This window comes from Chionomys nivalis, chromosome 12 (assembly GCF_950005125.1).
Source record: "Chionomys nivalis chromosome 12, mChiNiv1.1, whole genome shotgun sequence".
In the NCBI taxonomy this organism is placed as follows: domain Eukaryota; kingdom Metazoa; phylum Chordata; class Mammalia; order Rodentia; family Cricetidae; genus Chionomys; species Chionomys nivalis.
Window position 1 is genome coordinate 36,629,644 of NC_080097.1, and position 23,155 is coordinate 36,652,798.

At 45.0% G+C, this 23,155-nt stretch overlaps 1 protein-coding gene across 2 annotated transcripts in view; it reads right to left on the reverse strand.

The window, feature by feature from the left end:
- Enox1 (ecto-NOX disulfide-thiol exchanger 1) overlaps nt 1-23,155 on the reverse strand; it is a 561,234-nt gene that overhangs the window by 94,775 nt on the left and 443,304 nt on the right. For both annotated transcript variants that reach the window (XM_057786570.1, XM_057786569.1), the window contains exons 11-12: nt 9,294-9,400; nt 4,801-4,918 (exon numbers count right to left, since the gene is read on the reverse strand). In XM_057786570.1, coding sequence (XP_057642553.1) covers nt 4,801-4,918; nt 9,294-9,400 — 225 coding nt within the window. The remainder of the gene's footprint in view (nt 1-4,800; nt 4,919-9,293; nt 9,401-23,155) is intronic.

Here is a 23,155-nt window from a genome sequence, read left to right on the forward strand (position 1 = left end):
AAGGGGGCAGACAAAGACGACCTTAATATTTATATTTTTAAACCCAAGGCATCCTGCTGTGCATACAACTATTCAGATCAAATACTGCTATTCTAATTAACATTGACTCTCTAATTTGACTGGAAATCACTGTTCAACTTCTTGGTGAAATGAAAGACAACAATAATAAAATAAAAGGGTATTGTGGATTTCTATGGACAATTGACAACGTAGACAAAGTTTCATTGCTCAAAAAGTGTTTGTGGGTAGGGAGAGGCTCAGTGGGCAGAAACGCTTACCGTGCAAGCCTGAGACTCTACTGTTGAATCCCTAGAGCCGAACCCACTTTAAAAAGAAAAGGGTAGGGGGGAAGGAGCTAGATGAGGTCATACCTAATTAGGTGGGAGGTAAAGGCCTGAGAAGCACCGGGAAGCTTGAGGTCTGGCTAGTCTGGAATATGCAGCATGGTGACAGAAATAGCAAGAGACAAGGCGGGAGGTGGAAGTGACTCCAGGTCTTCTGACCTATACATTTCTATGCATGCCTAGATGCACACAGGGACACACACATTCATACCAAGAACCTAGAGCTTCAGAGAGGTTCAGTTAGAATCTCAAAGCATTTGTTATATACTACAGAATGGTTGAAGGGTTGTCAGTTACAAGCAAGGATGCTTTCATTCTTCTTTTCTAAAATTTGTGATTTCTGAACAGGCATGGAAGAGTGGATGGACGGCATAGCCTTAAGACAGGGATGGGTGATGCCACACTTAGCTTCCTGGCTTTAGGACACACCTATTGTTCAGCCTGGTACCTTAATTAACATACCACGCTTTATGGTACCCCGGAGGGCAGGGGTACCAGGTCTAACTCTCTCTGTTTGGAGGCACAATGCCTTCACCATGCCATCATGGTGCTTTGCCAATGCCTTCCTTCGGTAGGCAGAAAGATGCCTATCCAGCCAGTGACACTGAGTTTCGAACACAGTTCTGAATGTCTGGGCAAAGGGAAGCATTCTCATTGAGTATGTATCTTAACATGTGCCTTTTAAATTGAATCAGGGCGGGCAAATGTTCTCAGTGTTAACTGTCTTGTGAAAGAATGCCATCAATGTGATGGGATGGAGGGGAAGATGCGAGTCAAGGTCAACATATTTGTTTGGAGACCGGTCTGGGGCCAGGTGCTGGAGAACAATGGAGACAACAAGCAGGACACTACTGAGTAATTATTTTGCGCTTGGGCTTATTCATATGATCAAAAGCCATCCCCCTCCCCCCCGCCCCCGCATACAAATGGCTTGTTGAACTCGAACAATTCTAAAACTTATTTGGTTCCTCCAGGGCAAGCCTCCCAGGTACAGCATCCTTCCTGTCGTCCTGGTATGCAACTGCCCCCACCTCCACGGAGAGAAAAAGATGGAAGGCCAGAGCCAGGGAAGGTAGCAGGGGTGGACGGAGGACTAGACATGGGTTTAACTAACTAGATGTGGCTTGGTTCCAGCAGGAGGCAAACTAAGCAGTAATCCATTCACACTCTTATCAAAAGCTAACCCATTTGCTGCTGTCTTATCAAAGGCTAACCCATTTTCATTCTTATCAAAAGTTAGCTTTCTAGGCTCCAGAGGAGGGGCCGGTTTTCGTCAGTGGATGCTTTGCGAAACCTGCCATGGTTTTCAGTTTATTAGCAGAACCATTTCCATTTTCATCACTATCTTAGCCTTGCTCCAATGAATGCCTTTTCCCTCTTAAGACCCACCAATGACAAAGTGTGAACGGTCTGCCAAGAACTACATTAAAGCAGAACCAGGGAACTCTAGCCAAAGATACGCTGTTAATCATTTTACACAGAAAAAGAGTAAAAAGCAGGATGGCAAAGTCTTTATAACCAGAAAAGCAGAGACACATTGAAATATTTTGGTTATTAAGAAATAAAACCCAGCCAGGCGATGGTGGCGCACGCCTTTAATCCCAGCACTCGGGAGGCAGACAGGTGGATTTCTGTGAGTTCGAGACCAGCCTGGCCTACAGAGCTAGTTCCAGGACAGGCTCCAAAGCCACAGAGAAACCCTGTCTCGAAAAACCAAAAAAAAAAGAAAACCCAAGGTATCACGCAAGCCCTTATATGCATAACCAACTGTCCTCTCCGTCTCACTGGCAATCTCCTGCCTGCTGCAGTTTCTCTGTCCTAGCGGGGGAATGCTATGCACTAGGAGCTCCAGTCTGACCACCCTGAGGAATACGGCCTCGCCATGTCCTCCAATCACAGGCAGAAGGTTCCCTGAAGGGTGTTCTTTCTCTGAATTTCTGGGTCGGCTATTTCCTTAGGATACTTGAAGCAAAGAAAAAGAGAGAAACTTTCTTCTGGGAGAAGCTGGGCCAGAGATGGCTCCTGCAGAGGGGAGCGAACCTCACTTTGCTGTTTGCAGTTCCCATCAGTTCACCAGAGCAGGGCATTCTGGGGAAGCAGCACCCATGTGGGTGACAGCCAGCCACACGTATGTACCTAAGAATGAGTGGTGGGGAAAGGTGTCTCCTTTAGGCTCTGAACTCTCTGTCCCTGTTCCTCCAACTTTGCTTCAAGTCGTTATTATTAGCATGGTTTAGTCCAAAGACCAGCTGGGAGTTCTTGCCATTAGGCGATGTCCCTGAGTACTCAGGGCTGAGAGGAAAAGAATGGCCTGCTTGTGGGCAGGATCTCCAGGGCCCCGTGGAATAAAGATGGTCAGCTGCTTCCTCTTTCTTTAATCAGTCTGTGCCGAAGCCACATGCCACGTCCTCCGGCCCAGCTCATTTGAAGAAACACGAAAAGAACTTTGAACTGCTGGGGCCTGGCATTTGAACTCCAGGCCTTTCATCTCTTCCCTTGGTACGTGGCAGACAGCATGCACTGCATTTGCTCATTAATTCTGCTGACCAAGTAGCATGCCTGGGGAAACCTTTAAGGTGTAGGCTGTGCTTCATGATCTCATCGGATGCTTTGTGCATAAACCAAGAGAGGTCTGGGAAATGGCTCTCCAACAGGCCTCCAGGGGGGACTGACTGCTGGCCTCTGAGGAGGGCTCAGGTCCTTGCCACCTCTGTGGGCATGTCTAAAGTGAAGTTCTGTGGATGTATGATTGCTGATGGGATTTGCCAGACTGACCGAGGGAGCTTACTGTCTATCCATCCTGATGCCAGGCTATCCTAAACAAACTGTGAAATCGCATGCATGTCTCCCTAGGAAATCTGAGGGCTGTTTAAAAAGAAATGTTGCATATACAAAAAAGGCACAGGGTCAGCACGGAATTTTAGACTCCCTCAGTTCTTTTACACCTAACGTTAAGGATCTTAAGAACTCAGTTTTCACTTTAAAAATTATAAAACTATGTAGAAAAGAAACGTTTTATAGCAGGAGCACATGGAATTTCTAAAAATCACATGACTATACCTTCTTTTCATATATGAAGACTTACAAAACAGAAGTTCCCATAAGGACAGACTTCTCCAATAACGGGATCCAAGCCTTAGAGTGGAACAGTCCTGAGAAAGATGTCTCTACCTAATGAGAGGTGTAAACATTGGGGGAGCTTGCAGACAATGGGTCTGGGAAGTCCCTGAGAGACAGTGTTTGCTTGCATGCTAAGCTTCTAAAGAAACTTCAAGGATGGGACTTTGGGGGAAGCCAGGGTTTCTAGGACAATGTCTCTGCAATGTCAGAAAGTATTTAGTGGGCTTCCCTAAAGATCTTTCATCACAGAACACCAGGTCCTACTTCCATGTCCTGCAAGTGTGTCTCAGTGGGTCCTGATGGTGTCAGGAGAGAGACTGATGTCTGTCAACACTGTGTTTGATGCTACATAACATCCACAGAGAACCACTGACCGTCCGCTGTCTGCTCTGACACCCAAATGATTTTTGTCTAAGTTCTATGTCCCATATCCTCCAGGTTCACGGAGTATTCCTAAAAATCACTTACGATTACCCAGAATTGCCTTGCCTTGTCCCCTCCATAGCAAAAATAGCATATAAGCACTATGTAGCACTGGGCTGGCGAGTGGTCACACTTGGCATTTAGCCATGCACATCATAAATAAGCGTATCTCTTCTATATAGTCTGCCTAGCGTCATTTCCTACCAGAGAGACTCCAGAGGGCAAAGTGGGGAGAGGTCTTTGCTTTTACCCCTACACTTCTACCAACACATTGGCCAAGGTCCTCTGTTTTAGTCGCCTACAGTCTTTGAGCTAGAAACCGGAGACAGGTGTGACTCCCATGTGAATCTCGGAGACAGTGTGAATCAGTCTTAGATAAGGCAGAGCGCACAGAGAAGGCGTTCCTTGAGCTCCACTCTTAACTCAAGGAGTGGATGCTCCTCACTTGGTACCACGTGTGGCCCCCATCTGGATGAAAGGTTAGGTGAACTGTATTGGGGGAAAGAGTTAATTTTCCAGCATGCTGGCTTGGAGCGTAGCAAGCTTCTTTAGGGATTGAACAATTCCTGAGCAAGAAGCACATGGACCGAGACCGAGTTTCACCTGTAATTTGGCATCAGCTGCGGCTGCCACCTTCTGGAAAAGGGGTTTTATGGGAACCGGCACCCATCCCTGAAAAAAAGCATAACAGCCCGAGATCTACATATGGAGAAACAACTGGAGCAATGTAAATCATCGCGTTCCCAAGGAGGAGTTTAACGTTCTGTTAATAAAATGTAGTCACTCAAAAGATGAGTTTAGTGTAACTCAAATAAAAGTGAGTTATGTGGCCATTTCCTCACGCTTCTTCCCCACATAAGGTTCGGGGCTCGTTATGACGCCTCCTGGGGGACCTGGCAGTTGCCAGCATTACCTGATTCATCGACTCTCATTTTTTTGGTTGGGCTGTCACAGTTCTCATCATCAGACATCTCCATTTCCTCCTCACGGCGGATGCCCATGAGCTGCTCGCTTTGAGCGTTCCGGAGTTCCTGAAAGCACAGGGCGCATGAACATCAGAAACATGGCTACCGTCATCGCGCCATCTCCCCACGGTCTCTGGCAGATTACGACTCACGTATCAACACTTAGAGCCTAAAGCGCCCACCCAAAATCTAGAAGAATGTTGTGAGGGGGATGGGTCGGAAGAGCGGTTGAAGGCTTTAGTGTCAGACTTGGGAGAAATCCTTGCTCGCCAGTGACTGGAAGGGCTCTGTGATACATTGTTCGATCTCACTGTAGTTGCAGGTCCTGATTAACAATGTCTGCTTTGGCAGGGCCACCGAAAGGTTACAGAGAACTAGCTACTACAGAGCACACAGAAGTGGCATCAGCGGCTAGCAGAGATGTGAGCAATGGGGTTTTAAGGAGGCTATATTTAGATTGCTCCTAACGTAGCTTTAAGAATACTGCTATATACCGATTTTGCTCAATTTGCTTCCTGAAACATTATGGTACTAAGGATGAAATGAGTTAAGACATTTAAATACTTTAGTGTATATGTGTGGCATGTATGGTCTAATCAACTTTTTAAATTTTTTTTTTTCTTTTCAAGACAGGGTTTCTCTGTGTTACAGTCCTGACTGTCCTGGAACTAGCTCTTGTAGACCAGGTTGACCTTGAACTCACAGAAATCTGCCTATCTCTGTCTCCCGAGTGCTGGGATTAAAGGCATGAACCACCATTGCCCAGCTTATTTTTGTAAGATTTATTTATTTATTTATTGTGTATACAACATTCTGCCTCCATGTATGCCTGCGTGTCATAAGAGGGCACCGAATCTCATTTAGAAATGGTTGTGAGCCACTATGTAATTGCTGGGAATTAAACTCAGGACCTCTGGACGAGCCAGCTACTTAACTTCTGAGCCATCTCTCCAGCCCTTAGTGTATATGTGCGGCATGTACGTGTGTGTGTGTGTGTGTGTGTGTGTGTGTCTAGAGACTGAAGTTGATGTTTTTCTCTCTTGTTCTTTACCTTACTTTCTTGATACAGAATGTTTCACTGATTCAGACTGGGTGGCTATAAAGCTCTAGAAACTTCCTGTCTTCACGTCTCCAGCTCCAGACCACAGGTGCATGGCTATGCAGTTATTTATAGGGATCTGAACGTGTGTCCTCACGTTTGCTTACAGACTGAGCCATTTCCCTGGCCCTGCATGTAAAAGGCTCTTGCTCTCATGTTAGACACTGTGTTGAACTGATTTGTAGTTGCCTAGATATGATTTATCCAAGCATTCATTCATATATTCATGACATAACATGAATCAAACACAGAGAGGTCTTCTCTTCTATAGCCTGTTACTGTGTTCACGGGGCTGTAGTTTTGTGGTAGTGATGGCTCAGCTATTACTTTTTTAACTACAGATCTGTGGTCTGAGGACCTGCCATGTCTAGGGAACTGGGGTTAGCAGTGGATGAAATCAAGTCAGGAAATTTCATTGAGCTTCTGTTCACGGAAAGGGGGATAATACTAAGACAAGCGTATTTGGCTGCAATGGTATTTTAGAAAATCCATTGTGAAAAGTACCAAATTACACATAAAATCCTTACCAATCCTAAAATCAGAATGCTGCAATTGTTTACGTTAATTGGCTATATCATTAATTTATACCATGTGTGTTTTATGGAATTGTGACGCCTTATACACTCTGTTCCCAGAGCATGTACTGTTCTCAAACAGACCTAGATAGAACAGGGAAAGGCCTCCATTGTCTCCATTGTTCCGTTTTCTTCTTTTAAACGCCTCTAACTAAAAGCCAAATACTTAAGATACTTTTACTTTATAATAAGTCTATGAGAAACAATAAAAGTAAACAATTCCACCAACTCATTGGGGGCATGACCACTGCCCACTCAGTGGGCCTGCCCTGCTGCCCTGGCTTCAGAAGTCTTTCCTTAGCTCACAGAGTTGAACTGCCACAGGATGGGAGAAAATTCCGTGCTGTTAGCAGTATTCTAATGGACACCTCTGCACCCAAGGAATTATATCCTTGTGGAGGACAGGGAAGTAGGAGAGCAGACAGTCACAGGGCAGTCACTAGAGATCATTGGCACGATAAACACCTCCCTTTGTGACCATGCCACCCAGAAAGAAGAAGGGCTGATTCTGTCTTAAATAAGGTTGCCAGGTCTTGGAGGAAGACACCACATGAGATTAGCGGGGAAATTTCTAGGCAACGGACAGCTAATTTTTCTATTGCTGAAGAGTTCAATTACCAAAGAGGCGGCTTGAAAAAAAAGCCAAAACAAGGAGAAATCAGTTGGAAAGAATAAACAAGGCAGAGGGGGCGGTTGCTTAGTTCTGCAATTAAAGACAAACTGTCACATGACAGTTGTTTTGTGGGGAAGGTGGCTGGAAGGGGAGATATTGAAGGGAGGGGAACCTAGGGTGTTTCCACAGGGTGCCCGTGGTTCAGCAGTAAATCGCTAACACTCTAATAAATCTGTAGAGGTGTTGCAGGTAATTAGCAGATGCTGTACATGGGAATGCAGAGAAATTAGGCCAATTATCAAGCTTATATGCAGCTGAGACATGATCCACAATGTTAAATCACTAACTGGTATTTAATCAATTAAGCAACATGTAGGAGAGAAAAAATAAAAGGTAATTTAGAATTCTGTTTTCTCATGTTTTCCAAGAGATAAGGTTGGTTACTGGCAGGAGGGACTTTTGAGAAGGGCATTCCAGCCCTCTGGAGTCTCCATTCTGTCTCCCAGGATGGAGAAAGCAAGTAGGATTTCTCTGACAGAGGCAGGCAGCCCGACATGCCCTGCTCTAAACAGCGCCAGAAGTGGGAGAGCGAGAGATGGGAAACAAAGGGGCCCAGGCAGGAGGCAACACCAGTATCTGATGTCTACTGACCCACATGGAGAATGGTCTTTCTGTGCCCACATGTTTTCAGCATACTGACACTCACTGGGTGTCTGCTAAAATTTCCTTAGTTACATTTTATTTTATATGAATGTTTAAAAATAATCCAAAGGTTTGCCATTCCCAAATCTGAATCCTCATTGAGTTTTCATAACCCTCAGTCTCTTTATTGCATCATAAATAGAGGTCTCTTTCTAATGCCCCCTCTTGAAAATCAGCTTTAACTTGGGTTGTATTTTGGTGTCAGAGAGAACTATACCTACCCTTCCTTTGGTTTGGGAGCCCTTGAAAAATGAAAGAGAAATCCTACCTCCTCCGTACATTCCCCAACAGTGGAAGCAAGCTGGATCGGTCATCAGCCACCTTCTTAGACACTAGTGACCACCACTTAAAAACGCCCTTACCAACAACTACCCTAGGGTTTTCAGCATCCCATTACTGTGAAGTTACTCAGTATTCGCCATAATAACAGTGACAATAAAAAACTACTTAGTATTCATGTGGTTATTACATGTAGTGCCATTGGTATTCAACTGCAATTTAACATTAGTTAATGGGCACTTAAAATGCTACCCGGATGATTGATGCCACAGTGCTTTGTGTTTCCTCAAACTCTTCATAAAACATTTATTTTTCCAAGTGGGAGTCAGAAGCATTACATAAATAAACCTTACCTTCTATAACTTTGTGATTTTTGAGAGAGGGGAGTGTCTCTTAGAGAACATTAACATGCTAGAAATGACGCAGCATCCAAGTGAAAACCATTCTCTCACTTAAGAAGAAGCAAAGGAAGACGGGATACTTACTTTCACATTACAGGTTCAAAGCGTACACTACAGGTGGAGTCAAAAATAACAGCTGGATGACCAATGACTAACAACACAGTTTGGTCTGTCTAGGTAGCAAGGAAAGTCAAGGTGTGGCCTCTTTCCTTGGCGGGGGATACTCACACTCCGCACATGCATTGATGCTGTGAACGCAGCTAGCCTGGACATTTGCCCCCACCATGAGCTTTGCTCTGGGGAGAGAGGTGACAGACCCTCCTGGCTAGCCCAGTGGACAAGGCATGGCTGATGACAAGACGATATGGAGAGGAAGGCATGCTTGTCATTTCAAGCCCAAAGAGCCAACTGTCATCACCACATAGATCACAGAAGGTAAACGCTGTACTTAACGGTTAGCTTTCTTGATTGGCTTATAGAGACATTTCCATCTAATTTTAGCTAAAGCATCTTGGTTTGTTTTTGAGCGAGCTCCTTACTAGGAATGGGAAAGACTCTTTTCTCCTTTGGAGAGGAGGAGATAATGTTCTAAGTGTGAAGGCAGCTGCTTTTCTGGACGAGAAATGAAGTAGAGCTGGATGTGGAGGGGACAATGAGGACAGTGGTAGGAGGGCTGCCTGCTGTAACAAAACCATTAGCGGCTACAGCCACTCTATTCTCTGCCAATCCAGCTGTGTGACGGTGGTTAGAAAGGAACAGTAAAATCACCAACCTCGGAATGCTTTCGCCAAATGTCTATGTTCTTGCGCTGAGCTTTCGAGAAATGGTCCCAAGCTTTTTGTCTGGTAGAAGCGTTGAAAACGGCCACAATCTGCTCAACTTTGGTGAACAAGGAAGTCAAACAAGACAAGTAATTTATGTTGTGATCACTCTAGGGAAGCAAAGCAAAGACACTAGGAGTCTATGGATGATGTCACAATAGAAACAACATCATCAATATCCATCCAACTTGTGCCTTTTTGTACTTACAGTTTAGCAAGGTTGGGGATGTCTCCCTTCAAGTCTGTCTCCATAACGTTAGGTTAAAACAAATTCTATGGATGACCGGGGAAAGGATCATGGGTATCTACCTCCAAGCATCCTTTAGCGTTGTTTGTGAATCTGATATGGCAGATTACAGACCTAGGTCTACACGTATATAGACCCTGATACTGTCATACAAATAAAGGTATATAAAGTCCTGCCCATCTAGGGATTTCAAAGTAAGATCAGGGTGGAGAGTCTGAAGCCCAAAAACCAAACATGTATCATTTTTCTTTGTTCTCCATCTTAAGGGCTTAAGTACAACCCGCTGAAGAAGCCTCTGTGTCCAAGGTCCAAATTGGGGGCATAAATAGTTGTGTTATAACTTCCTCAGCCTAAGGAACCTCCCCACTTTTTTTTCTCAGGACTGAAGCCAGTCCTCCTGCCTATTGGCTGGTGACTGTTGCTACCCATTCCTCGTGAAGACAGACCAAAGCTCACCTGGGCAGCAGCTCTCACCTGCGGGTCTGACTTCAGTATTCTCGATTGAGCCCATCCCGTCTTCTACTGTTCCACAACCACTTTCATAAACATCCCCTCCTGACTCTCACACCATCTGAGGCTTTAATTCTATCACCTTGACTTCATCCATCAATACTGTAATCTCCAGGGACAGTGCTATTTGGATGGAAAATGTTGAGGGATTGCAAAAAATTATATAGAGGAAAGGATGGGGTCTGAGTGAATGTTAGGTATGGAGGCAACCAACTGTAGACTCGGCCTTGCTTGAGTAGTTGTTGATTGATCTGGAAAGCATGGGGGTAAGGGCACACGTGCTCTGAGTCAGTCACATGAGTAAACCTGAACTTCTAAATACGGAATTCAGTTCTTATGGATGCTAGCACTATATCCCACAATTCCTTAGTGATTCCTGAGGCTTTGTTATAAAAAAGAGGACTTCAATTCTCTTCCAGATCTTCAGGCATTAAAAAAAAAAAAAAAAAGGCACAATAGCAAAGCCCCTAAAGATGAGTGACCTTCAGTGGCAAAATATTAGCACACAAATGAACAAGTCCATGATATGTTAGAGCAGTGGTTCTCAACCTATGGGTCATGACCCCTTTGGTGGGGGTCAAATGATCCTTTCACAGAGGCCACATATCACACATATCAGGTATTTATATTATGATTTATTAACAGTAGCAAAATTATAGCTATGAAGTAGCAACGAAAGTAATTTTATGGTTGGAGGTCACCACAACATGAGGAGCTGTATTAAAGTACCACGGCATTAGGAAGGTTGAGAACCACTGTGCTAGAGGGAAATAAGGTATGTTCCATTTCTCATGACACTGTTAGTATTTCCTATAATGCTAATAAATATTTCTTGGCCTTGATCTCCAGTGATTTTCACATGGAATATTAGTATTTGCTATTTTGTACCTGAGAAAAACCTCAATTATAAACTCATCTAGAAAATCCCCATCCTTACTTATGGTGATATTTTGTTTGTGCTTTAACAAATAAAGCTTGCCTAAAGATCAGAGCGCAGTCACACTAATTAGCCGTAGAGGCCAGGCAGTGGTGGTGCACACCTTTAATCCCAGCACTCAGCAGACAGAGGCAGATGGATTTCTGCCTCTGTTCAAGGCCACCCTGGGCTACAAGAGATTGAATCAGTCAAAAAGAGAAATAGAGCCAAGCAGTGGTGGCTCACCACTAGGGAGGTGGAGACAGGAAGTAATATGGCTGGGTGGAGAGAGGAATATAAACTGGGAGGAGACAGGAGCTCAGGGCATTCAGTCTGAGGACTCGTAGAGACAGGATACCCATTCAGGCTGAGGATTTCATAGAGGTGAGAACCAGTCAGTGGCTGGCTGCTCTGCTTCTCTGCCTTTCAACTTTCACCCCCTAATATCTGACTCCGGGTTTTTATTATTAAGACCAATTAGAATTTGTGCTGCACTCATGTTATACTACAAATCTGTTTATCTCAGTTTTAAGAACATTTTCTGTATCAGGGTTTTACATTCTCCCTGGCTTCTGAGACATCCCTGTTCTGCCTCAGAAAGCTTTCAGGCTTGCCACCCTGAACCACCATAAGTGCTGACTTTAATCTGACCTTTACCCTCAGTGTGCAGCATGGGGTGGACACCCAGCCTCGCTGCTGGCTTTTTCTGTCTGCAGGCTGGGATCACTGGTGATTTCAGCTGTCTCTTGGGGCATCAGCCTGTAGAAGCCAGAAGTCCTCTCAGACAAAGTCAACAGGCAGGACTGGTGACGCTGAGGCTCCATGGCTTTAAACAGCAAGGTTCTTTGATTGGCCCCATTTCAAAGAAGAAAAGTTATGGCGTTCAGGGTTAGTACTTGGGTGGGGATAATAGAAATTCTGCTATCTGCTAGAGAAGACTCCTAACGAGGATGATACCATAAGGAGTAAATGATGCATATTCACAAATGGAGGAAGGCTTGGAGGGAAGATGGACCACAGGTGGACATGAGGAGTAGAGAGAGGGAACAGAAGCCAGGGCCTGGCTCAGGATGGTACCTGATAAGGGTGCAAACATCCAATACACTCAGGTATGTGCCTCAGTTAGTGAGAGGACCTGATTACTGAAGGCCATAAAGTAAATTCATTCATTCCTTCATTTAACACACACCTGGGGTCTGATAAGGTACCAGGCAGCTGATAACTAGAAATGCCCACATCAGATAGCATTCTTGTTTCCAATGAGGCCTAGGTCTCGGAGATGATAAAGAAATGAAACTATTGAGCTATACATTTTTCTCCACACCCTTCCCTGCCTCCCCTCTCCCTTTCTACCCTTTCCCATGGACCCCATGCTCCTAATTTACTCAGGAGATCTTGTCTTTTTTCTACTTCCCATGTAGATTATCTATGTATATCTCTCTTAGGGCCCTCTTTGTTGTCTAGGTTCTCTGGGATTGTGAGTTGTAGGCTTGTTTTTCTTCGCTTTATGTCTAAAAGTCACTTATGAGTGAGTACATATGATATCTGTCTTTCTGGATCTGCGTTACTTCACTCAAAATGATGTTTTCTAGCTCCATCCATTTGCCTGCAAATTTTAAGACATCATTATTTTTTTTTCTGCTGTGTAGTACTCCATTGTGTAAATGTACCACATTTTCCTTATCCATTCTTTGATTGAGGGGCATTTTGGTCATTTCCAGGTTCTGGCTATGACAAATAATGCTGCTGTGAACATAGTTGAACACATGTCCTTGTAGTATGATTGAGTATCCTTTAGGTATAGACCCAAAAGAGGTATTGCTGGGTCTTGAGGTACGTTGTTTCCTAATTTTCTGAGAAATTGCCATACTGACATCCAAAGTGGCAATAAAAACAATTTTAAAAAAAAGAAAGTTCAAAGACACCTTGGGTGAGTTTGAGGACAGGGGGCCAGTTAGTGAACCCCTGATAAGAGGGAAAATGAGAAAGAGGAAGAAAAAAAGGGGAGAAGGAAAAATGGGTTTCTATATTTTAATGGTTTCCATATATCTGACTTAGATTTTTATGATAAATTTACACATTACTTCAATATGTTTTATGCATTTGAGTTACATTCTAAACGCCCATGATAGCTAAGACATGCAAACAGCCTTAACATACATCAAAGGAATGCTAATTAATTTTTATCCATGAAATAAATCATCGTGGAATGTTAAATTCAATGTCTAATGTCTTTAGTGAACAAAGCAGAATACAGAATGACTCTATGGTAGTCTCTCATGTGTGTGTATAACCTGTGTATCTCTGAAACCATACATAAAAATTTTAAACACTCTTAGCTGTTGTTGTCATTCAACAAAGATTGTTTCTGCAAAGGAGGTCTTGAGGACTGGGGTAGGGGAGGTTGTGGTTTTTGGCTGTAAATACTTTTGGATAGTGTTTCACCCTGATCTTTCTATAATCTGAAAAAACAAACTTCCATGTACAATAAAAATGCTATGATTCTGACAGAATGAAAGGAGACAATCACTCTGTATGAGAGGTTTGTTGGACCACTTTGAGAACAGAGTAGAGTAGCCAAGCTGGGATCACGGAATGAGGGGTCCTGTCAGGAAAAAGGCGACGTTGTGCTAGGCTTTAACTGCTGGCACGCTCAGGAGAGAAGCCTGCAAGTTGGAGCTATGAAAAGACTTGCCATGGAAGTTGCTGGAAGGGAGGAGGGTAAGGCCGTGAGAGAAGAAACAGGGAAGAACTGTGTGCTAATCCAGGACGGGCAGTTGCTGCCATCGTCAGGGAACACGTGCCAGCCTGACTGGTGTGGGAGACGCGAAGAAGGCAGAGCCACAGCAGAAGCTCCGAATGAGGGTAAGGCGAACGAGCCATCTGATAGAAAGCAGCATCCGGTGACTTGCTAAAAGGATGTGCGGGAGGGGAGCCAGGGTGACACAAGCTTGGGAAGAGCAGCAGAGATACAGAGAATAGGTATAGATGGAGGGCTGAGAAAAAAAGATGGGGAACTGGCTCTCGGGCATACATAGTGAGCTTGAGTGTTTGCTGAAGGCCATCCAAGTAGAGCGGAACTAAGAATCGAGGTTCAGAAAGACACCAGATATTCTAAGAGATGTCTCAAATTCTCTGGTTGTTCTCTCAGTCTCTTACAGAGTTCTCTTCAATAAGATAAGTAAGTAAAAGGAAAACTGGATAGGATTCAATTATATCCTTTTCTTATGAGACCTCCTACTGCATAGTCATGCACACACACACACACACACACACACACACTCACTCACACACACCACCACCACCAACAACAACAACGAGAACTCAGAAAGGTAAAAATGGTGCAACTCAACTTCGGTTTGAAAACCACTCACAGCATTTGCATGGCACAGCTCAGGCTCCTGTTTAGGCAGAAACCTTCTGAGCAAGATGTCTGTTCATTAGGAAATGTGTTAAGACAGTTCAAAGAGAATGTCCCCAAAACTGCGATGTAAAGATAGCACGGCTTTAAAACCACAAATCAGGATGGTGCTAATCTTGATGTCACAGGTCAAGACCATATGCCTTCCATCGTCTCTGTGAAAGACTCAAGAAGTTTGTGATCCACACTACCACTTAACGCTTCCCTGGCATCGTTCAGACTGCTCCTTCTACACACAGTGAAGCCACACACAATTGCTCACTAAAGGCTCACCACAACTTCACTGCTCAGAGGACGGGTTACAGGCAGCAGAGGATACACACAGCTGTGCTGTGGAAGAACACATTCGGGCCTGCACACTATACGGTGCCTTTGCCACCCTTGGCAGCTTGTGAGGCAAGAAGGACTCCAAGATTCTGTGTCAGATAAGAAGCTTAAAACCTGCACCATGCATGCCTCTTAAAACAAACAAACAAAGCATATATCCCCAATAATTTGGAACTATTATTGACACAGCTCTCAGTCAGAAAATGTAGATTTTCCAGGCCCATCTTGCAACTCTTGCCTACAACCTGTTTTGTGTTCTGTGTAAACTGGGTTTTCTGAGGACCATGAAAAAGTCAGCGATGACCTCTCCAGATGCTTGCATGGATGCCAGTCTTCATTAAATGCCATCCCAGTGAGCCTACTCTGCCTAGCACGTTTACACAAACAGGAGAAAGGGGCACATGGCCTTAAAGATGCTGCCAATTACTGTGTGGCTGTAAATCCCAACTTGTGATTATCCCATAGGCTAATCATGTGCACATATACAGACACACAATATGCACACAGACATAGTTGTACTTCAGTGTTAAAAACATTTCTTATGGCTGGAAAGTTGACCCCAAGATCACTGGCTGCTCTTCCAGATGACAGGGTTCAATTCCCAATACCCATATGCTGGCTCACAAGTGTCTGTAACTCTAGTTCCAGAGGATCTGACTCCTTATTCTGGCTTCCATGGACACCAGGCATCAAGTGGAGCAAAGACACACATGTAGGAAACACACACACACACACAAATAAGAACATCTCTTGAAAACTAGTTTATAACCCTTCCTTTGTACTTTCCCCTATCCTCAGATGTTTGGACATATGCTGAGTGTAGAACAGACTTTTCTCTTGATAAAATAACTTAATTAACTACTTTAAAATATACTGATAGTAGCCTTACTCGGAATACCAAAAGAGGATATGAAAAGATTACACACTAATGTAATAATTGAAAATTAGACATACCACAGTGTAGAATAGAGATTCATGGAAGACCTTGAAGTATTGATACTTATTAAAGGGCAGATGTCCCCTGAGAAAACTATGCTTGGTTAATAAAGTCAATCATCAACCCCAGATGACAGCTCCCTCCACGAATGTGTCCAGAAGATGGAACTAACCACATAGAAGGGAGGTGCTTGTCTCCGGTTTGAGAGACGGATATAGGGAGTAGTGAGGTGACAGTCACGATGACAGTGTATTAATGTTTAAAGAGATGACCCTGTTCTACAGCTGACTGTGATGGTGCCTGTGAGCCTAAGGGAATACACTGAAAACCACTGAATTATACACACTAAAGGAATCTATAGGAGGGTATGTGACTATCTCAGCAAGCAGCTTCCATGAAAACTGCATCAGGAATTTGACCTAAATGTTTAGTTTTAATTTTATGGAATTGTAATAAACTTTAGTTAAAATGCCCACGTGGGGCCACTGGATACCAGTCTAGCAGCCTGGCTCTCCCCGCTGTCCCCTATTCTTTTTGTGGCAGGCACTCTCATGGCAGAATTGACTGGTTGCAAATCGGAATCTGTGATCTCCAGTGGATCAATTTAAGGGGACACCACCAAGCAGGATATAATTTCCCCAAGTTAAAGTGTCTTTAATTCTGGGGGCTGTTCTGTGTCATCTCTCCTGCTATAATGTCCATGGCTGTCCTGTATGAGACACTGATGGACCTGGAAGACTGGAAATGGCAAAAAGATACGTGGTTTGGCAATCCAGTATGTGGTGCTTGGACCTGGCTGAGCTCAGCAGAAGCCTCCTGCCTCCAGGGGAGTAGTCCACAGTCCCAGCTACTGTTTGTCCTTCCCAGCCCTGTGTACCCGTAGCTCACTGTCTTATCTGCAGGTCTCCATCTCTCAGCACCGCTGCGCCTATCTTCATGTTGCTTTCACCTTGTGCACCTTCAGATTCTTCTGGCATCACCTCGTGCTACGTGAGGTCTTACTGGGTATGGGGACCCAATTCCAGTGTCTTGGCCATCTAGCATCCTCCCCTGCAAGGGATCTCCCAGCACCAGGGCAGAGGCACTAGAGAGAGATAGTGGAGGTACCCTGGGGCTCCTCAGTAGGAACAGAGTGTGCCCACGAGTTCCAGGATTTTCTATCATGAGAGGCGTTTGTTTTTAGTCTTTCAGAGGAAGAGGGGCTCAGGGCAGGACAGCCACGTATGCAGACATTTAAGCAAGCCCCCTGGAGGGGAAGTGGAGCATCCAGTGCAGATCTCAGATTCTGGGGCTCTATAAGATCTTTGAACTTTTTGTATGGGGCAGAGAAGCATTGAAAGCACTGAGACAGAAAGGCAGGTACTAGCAAGAATACAGTCCTTTCTCCTTCCCTGCTTCTCCTCCACAGCCCGGCACCTCCAATATCCCGTGTTCCAGCTACACAGCTGTGAAAAGAACTTAAATCCATTTAGTGCCCCAAATATCTGGAGCAACTGATTACATTCTTTCAGGCAGCAGGCTTTGCTGCATAAAGCACCTCAAACAAAATCTTGCAGGCCTAATTTTTGTTTTTAATGCTATCAGGCTCACGATAGAGCCTTAACTCTGTAGGTTTCAGAAGAATTCCCTTTTCTGCTTTTAAGGGATAACACATTTCCAAATCCTCCATGAATAGCTCAGAAGGGATTTTCAAAGGCACATATCAAATGAAACAGTTGACCTCCCTCCCCTAGCTTGTTATTGTTGTCTTTAAACACTAAAGGCTGGGGGTGGGGAATTCTTCATGGGAAGGGGGGACAAAAGAAAAAAAAAAGAGACTTTAGATGGAGTGGGAGAACTGATCTTGGTTGGCCGTAGGTGGGAGACTTGCCAGGGAGAGGATTCTATCAGTGATTTTGGTCCCAGAGATGTCACAGATGCCCAAGGAGAACAGCGAGCACTGGCCACGTGGAGGAGGCGGCAGTAAGTCAGGTGCTGAAACTCCTGACTCCCTAGTGGACCTGAGCTGGTGCCTGAGAGGAGGAGCTGCTGGGATGAGAGCCACGGAAGCAGAGCACGATGACAGGCCTATCTGAAGGAGGCCACGGAAGCAGAACACAATGGCAGGCCTATCTGAAGGAGGCTACGGAAGCAGAACACAATGGCAGGCCTATCTGACGGAGGCCACGGAAGCAGAACAAAATGACAGGCCTATCTGAAGGAGGCCACGGAAGCAGAACACAATGGCAGGCCTATCTGAAGGCGGCCACGGAAGCAGAGCACGATGACAGGCCTATCTGAAGGAGGCCACGGAAGCAGAGCACGATGGCAGGCCTATCTGAAGGAGGCCACGGAAGCAGAACACAATGGCAGGCCTATCTATCTGAAAGAGCTGACGAATGACGGGACAGTTGGGGGCTTTGCCTTGAGGTGACTCTCAAGCACATCAAGTGACACTGAATTCACTGTAGACCCGCTAAACTTAAAGCCCCAAATGCCAGCCTCAGACTTGATTTCTGAACTTCCTGGTTAGATGCGACAAAACAACTGTTTCTCTTAGGGGATGGAATACTCAGAGATATTTTTAAAAAACAGGAGGATCTTTGGCAAATTCCAAGCAAGCAGGCAATGGTCAAACTGCTCAAATAAATACAAGAACATTAGGTAGACAATGGCATAAAGGTCTGCACACATCCTAGTCCAGTAAGGTGGACAGCAGATGCTCTTGTGTAGGGAGCGGATGAAGTCCCAGTAAAAGCATGCTGTTGACAGACGTGTGGCCATGTCAAAGACCCCTGTGCCTCCGCTTCATGGGAGCGGCAAAGTCTTCCTCGGGTGAGGCTCAGAGGGATGGCTAAGACTTCCTTCTGTATAAGTGCCAATGTTGACAGTGTGTGCAGAGAATATCGGCCCTAGCTTCCTCCTTCCACAAGGCTCCTCCCCTACACAGCCTGCTCCTCCTGAGAGGAGCTAAGCCTGCCTCCTTGTTCAGCTTTTCATAAGAACCCTGTGTCCTTGTGTATCAGTACGTAATAACGCTGCCTTCTCTTCGGCGGTATACAAGAACGCACCTCCCTGTTCAACCGCATATAATAAACACGCTGAACTTCCCAGGCGCTAAGGCTCCATCAGAGAGCCCAGCCCACAGAATTCCAGCTTTTCTCTCGTCTCTGTGTTTGTCTTTTCTTCATTCCCTTGCTATCCTGGTTAGCTGTGTGAGGGGGTGGCTCCTATGTAAATGCACACATCCCAATGTTTTGGGAAGCGTGGAAAGAAAAATGAATGGGATTATAAAGGCAATGGCTCTGTACAATGTACAGCATTTTCGAGGCTTTATAAATCCAGCAAATTCCCTGACTAGATTTCCACTATTGACTCAACAAAAGTAATATATGTACGTAACACAAAGGAAACCAAAGGAGAAGGAAGACTATCTTCCAAGCGTGAGCCCCTTCCCCAGCTTCTCTCTCTAACAGCCAGGGATGCCGGCAGATTCTGGCATAGGCAGCAGGATAAGACGGTATGCATGCATCCGGTACACAGGTGTGCAGCTTTCTGGCCTGTTCATAAAACGCTAGGATTGTTCCTCCACCTTGCCCTGTCTCATTTAAGCTGTAGCTCGGAAGTTGCTGGAATGTCTACCACTAATAACGCTGCAACGAGCATGCTCAGACATGGCTTCTGCCGTCTTTCCATGAGCATCTTTATTAAAAGATTCTGGCGGTGACTGTGAAAGAGGGTCTGAATTATTAATCTTGAGAACCATTGTTAAATTGTTCTCTGATTTATCCTCCCGGCACATTCTGTTTGCTTGGTTTGGTTTTTCTCAGACTCTTTTCCTCTCCCCAGCCAACCACAGCTCAGAAGACACTGCGTCTGGCTTTTCTTGACAGGTGGAAGAAGGAGAGGATCACGGATCAACCACATTCCCATTCCGACGACACCCGCATTTGCAGTTTCCTGTACAAACGACCAAGACAAGTCCAGGCTCCGGAGACCGGCCCTGGTCTCTGCGGCTGGGTGCACTGTGGAGAGTCATCTCTTGGAAGGAGAGGACAAGACTAGATTCTGAGAGTATTACCATTCTGGCGATGCCCAAGTAGTGATTCATTTTTCTTCTGGGCCTCCACCGGCTCTGAATGATTCCACAAGAATTAAAGGGACACTAACCCACTTGAGCATGTGGCTCTGGCAGGCCTTGTCCTTCTCCTACATTCCCCTTGCCTTCCTAAAAGCTGTAAAGCTTTAATATAGTTCCTCGTGTTGTGCTGGTCTCCGACTATAAGATTATTTTTGTTGCTACTACATAACTGTAATTTTGCTATTGTTATGAATTGTAATTTAAATAATCTGTGTTTTCTGATGGTTTTAGGAGACCCTTGGGAAAGGGTCACGACCCACAGGTTGAGAAACGCTGCACTAGGCACTATTGATCTGCTCTCTAGTGCTGGGAATCTCTGGTCCACGGTCAGCGAACTTCGCGCTGCCTAAGTATTGTGTCCGCTCTCTTTAGGTCTCAGAAGAAATCCACTCACATTCCAGCTACTCCCACACTCCTCCTGGGATGATTTCTTCCTTTGGTAAAATGATGCAAAGACGCTCTCTCTGCCTCAAGAGCACATCCTCTGCCCCACGGTGCTTTGTTCTCACTTCGAAAGTCTTCCTTTTAAACAAATTTTGGAGAAAAAAAAATGTGTGGCTTCTGTCTGTCCAAAGCAGCCAAGATCTGTTCCCTAACCCACTGACAGATATGTCCCGCTCCACACTTGGCATCCGCCTTTTGTTTGGTGCCCAGGGCTGGGGGTCTATCAAGCTATTAGGTCTTAGTACTAGATAAAAGCTGTCTTCCCTGAGTTGCTTCATTGTGACAATGGAGCACATGGAATCTTAAAATGGAGCCTTCCCCAGTTCGTGTTTGTTCTAGAGAGTAAGGCTTAATTTTTCTCACTGTGTGTGTGTTTAAAATTTATTTTAAACTTAAAATTGTATTTTTGGTAAAATTAAAAAGAAAGATCCTAAAAAGGGTCCACTCCGTTGTGGCAAACGTTTCAAATCTTCTGTCAGTTTGGGTATTTGTGAGAATTAGAACATTTGGTGCTCAGCCTTCATTTGGAAGCCTTCATACAACATTATTTCCATTGGATATTTATTCCGTGAGATCAAAGGATGTGTTTTCTGCTCTTTTTCCTTTACAGTGGAAATAATATTTGAGTGTCTACTGCATTAGTAAATAATGGCTATCAGCATGATTTTGAAGAGAAATGGAAAAGCTGTCAAGTTGCTAAGGCATTACCGAGATTTCTTTTTTACCCCCTTCCCTTGGATGAGCTATGGCGATGGCTTCTACAGACATGGGAAAACATTTTAACACTTCATAAAATTCTTTTTCGACAGCAGGGGACACAGGAACCAAATTTCCCTTGGTGGAAATAAAAAACATTTAGCCTGAGATGTTTCTGAGGAGGACGTGATTTCAGAGAGAGCTTTTGAGGCAGAAGAAATGTGGGGGAGGACACCAATCTGCCTATAAGGGGGACCACGGTGTGCAGGGAGGTCAGAAACCCTCATCCTTCATTCCAGCACTTAGCATATGACCTGGCACTTAACAGCGCTCCAGTAAATATTTGTGGGATGATGCTAATCATTCATCCCAACAGCAGAGGCTTTTACAACTCCAGCCGGGAAAACAGATGAGGACATGGGTGGAAGGAGGGGTGTCAGGGCACTGCAGAGCTGTCTCTAACAATAACTCTAACCAGCACTGGCACCTGTAGGGCTCTGGGCTCACGATCATACAGTGGCAATGTGGCTTCTGATCCACACAGCAGTTCCATAGAGGTGGCCACCACAGTGAGGTGTCAGCACGTGTGCAGGGATGGCCACCTGCTCCCGAGGAGAACTGGTCATCTCGTGGGTACTGCCAGCCCTCCTGCCTTTAGAGATCCGGAACCGCTCAAGGGTCTCAGTTGCTCATATGGTAAGGGCTATGGGCTTGGACGGTATTCGGGGGATCATTTGGGCAAACCTTCTCATCAGAGAGAGGAGGATGCAGAGACTCGGGCTTAGAAGAGTTTCCTGAGGGGATATGGCTAATTACTGCTTGAGCTGAGATTAGAGCCAGGGTCTCTTTAGACCCAGTCAAAAGCATCTACGTCGTTTGCTGTTCCGAAGACTGGAGATGAGGCTGCTGCCACTTTCTCTCCTAAGTGTACAAGTCTAGGCTGCATGATGGCCGAGACTCTTACAGCCTCCAGGCTAAAATAAGACTAGCAAGAATAAGATAATCCTAAGATCTCATAACTTACATGTATTCTGTGTGTTCTAGTTTAAAGAGAATCCATTATTAGTGTTAAGTCAGTTTGAGATCACAGTTTACACTACACACACACACCCCCCAAAACCTTCATACTATGTTCTGATGTTATTGGTTTTCAGTCCAGTTGCCAACACCAGTTTCGCAATGATGAATACTCAGAGTCAGGACTTGTGAGTGTTTTTTTTTTACAAACAGTGCTTCCCTCTATAACTGGCCAACAATAGATAGATACTGTAGTCAGGACTCTGAGTGTGTGCGTGCGCGTGTGTGCATGTGCGTGCTTCTACAGACAGTGCTTCCCTCTACAACTGGCCAATGATGGACACTTGTACTCAGGACTCCCGTGTGCTTTCACCAACAGTGCCAAGTTCAGGTGTGCTGTGGTGAGGTAAGAATGAGGTGAGTGCACATGGCCTGCATCTCTGGTACAAGAGCATTCTAGAAGAACAAAAAATAGATGCACATAAATTAATTAGTAGTTTTTAAAGACTCATGCAGAGAGTATGGCTGTGGGTCCCACCAGACTTGACGGGATTCAGGGAGGAAGCCCGAATGGCAAAGGGTTTTGAATCTGGTATGAGGTCTTTCAGGCAAGGAGATAGCAGAGCATTGTGTGGGCAGAGTGGGGTGAGAAGGGGGCATGTTAGAATCATGTATTTCAGTTTCTAACCAGAAAACAAATGATCCAGATGGCCAAGGGTCAGAGAGTGAAGGACGATTAGAAGCAGGGCTCTTGGCCTTCACTATCTTTGACACTATGGTTTTCAATTTTCATTCATACCTGTTGTATTTGAGGCATGCATCCCTCATTGACTATTAACAGGCCCCTTCTGCTGCTACCTGCTTTCTCCACTCTGCCCCTTTCCTTTGCAGCAGGAAGCCTGTTGGAAAAGTAGTCGAGAAGGAAAGCCATGGAATGTTTAATTGATGAGATGTGTATGTGTTGGAGCAAGGTTTGCATAACTGATCATCTCAGCTTGCATATTAATATGTGAATGTGTTGGCGCATGCTCCCTGGACTGATAAACTGATTCTATCAGATCGCTGGAATGACAAGCTTTGCTTGGGCCCGACTGATGAAACTGAAAGTGGGCAGGCCTGTTGAGAGTTCCCAGGGGGCATACATTTTTTAACAGCAAAGATCAAAACCCCCCAAGTCT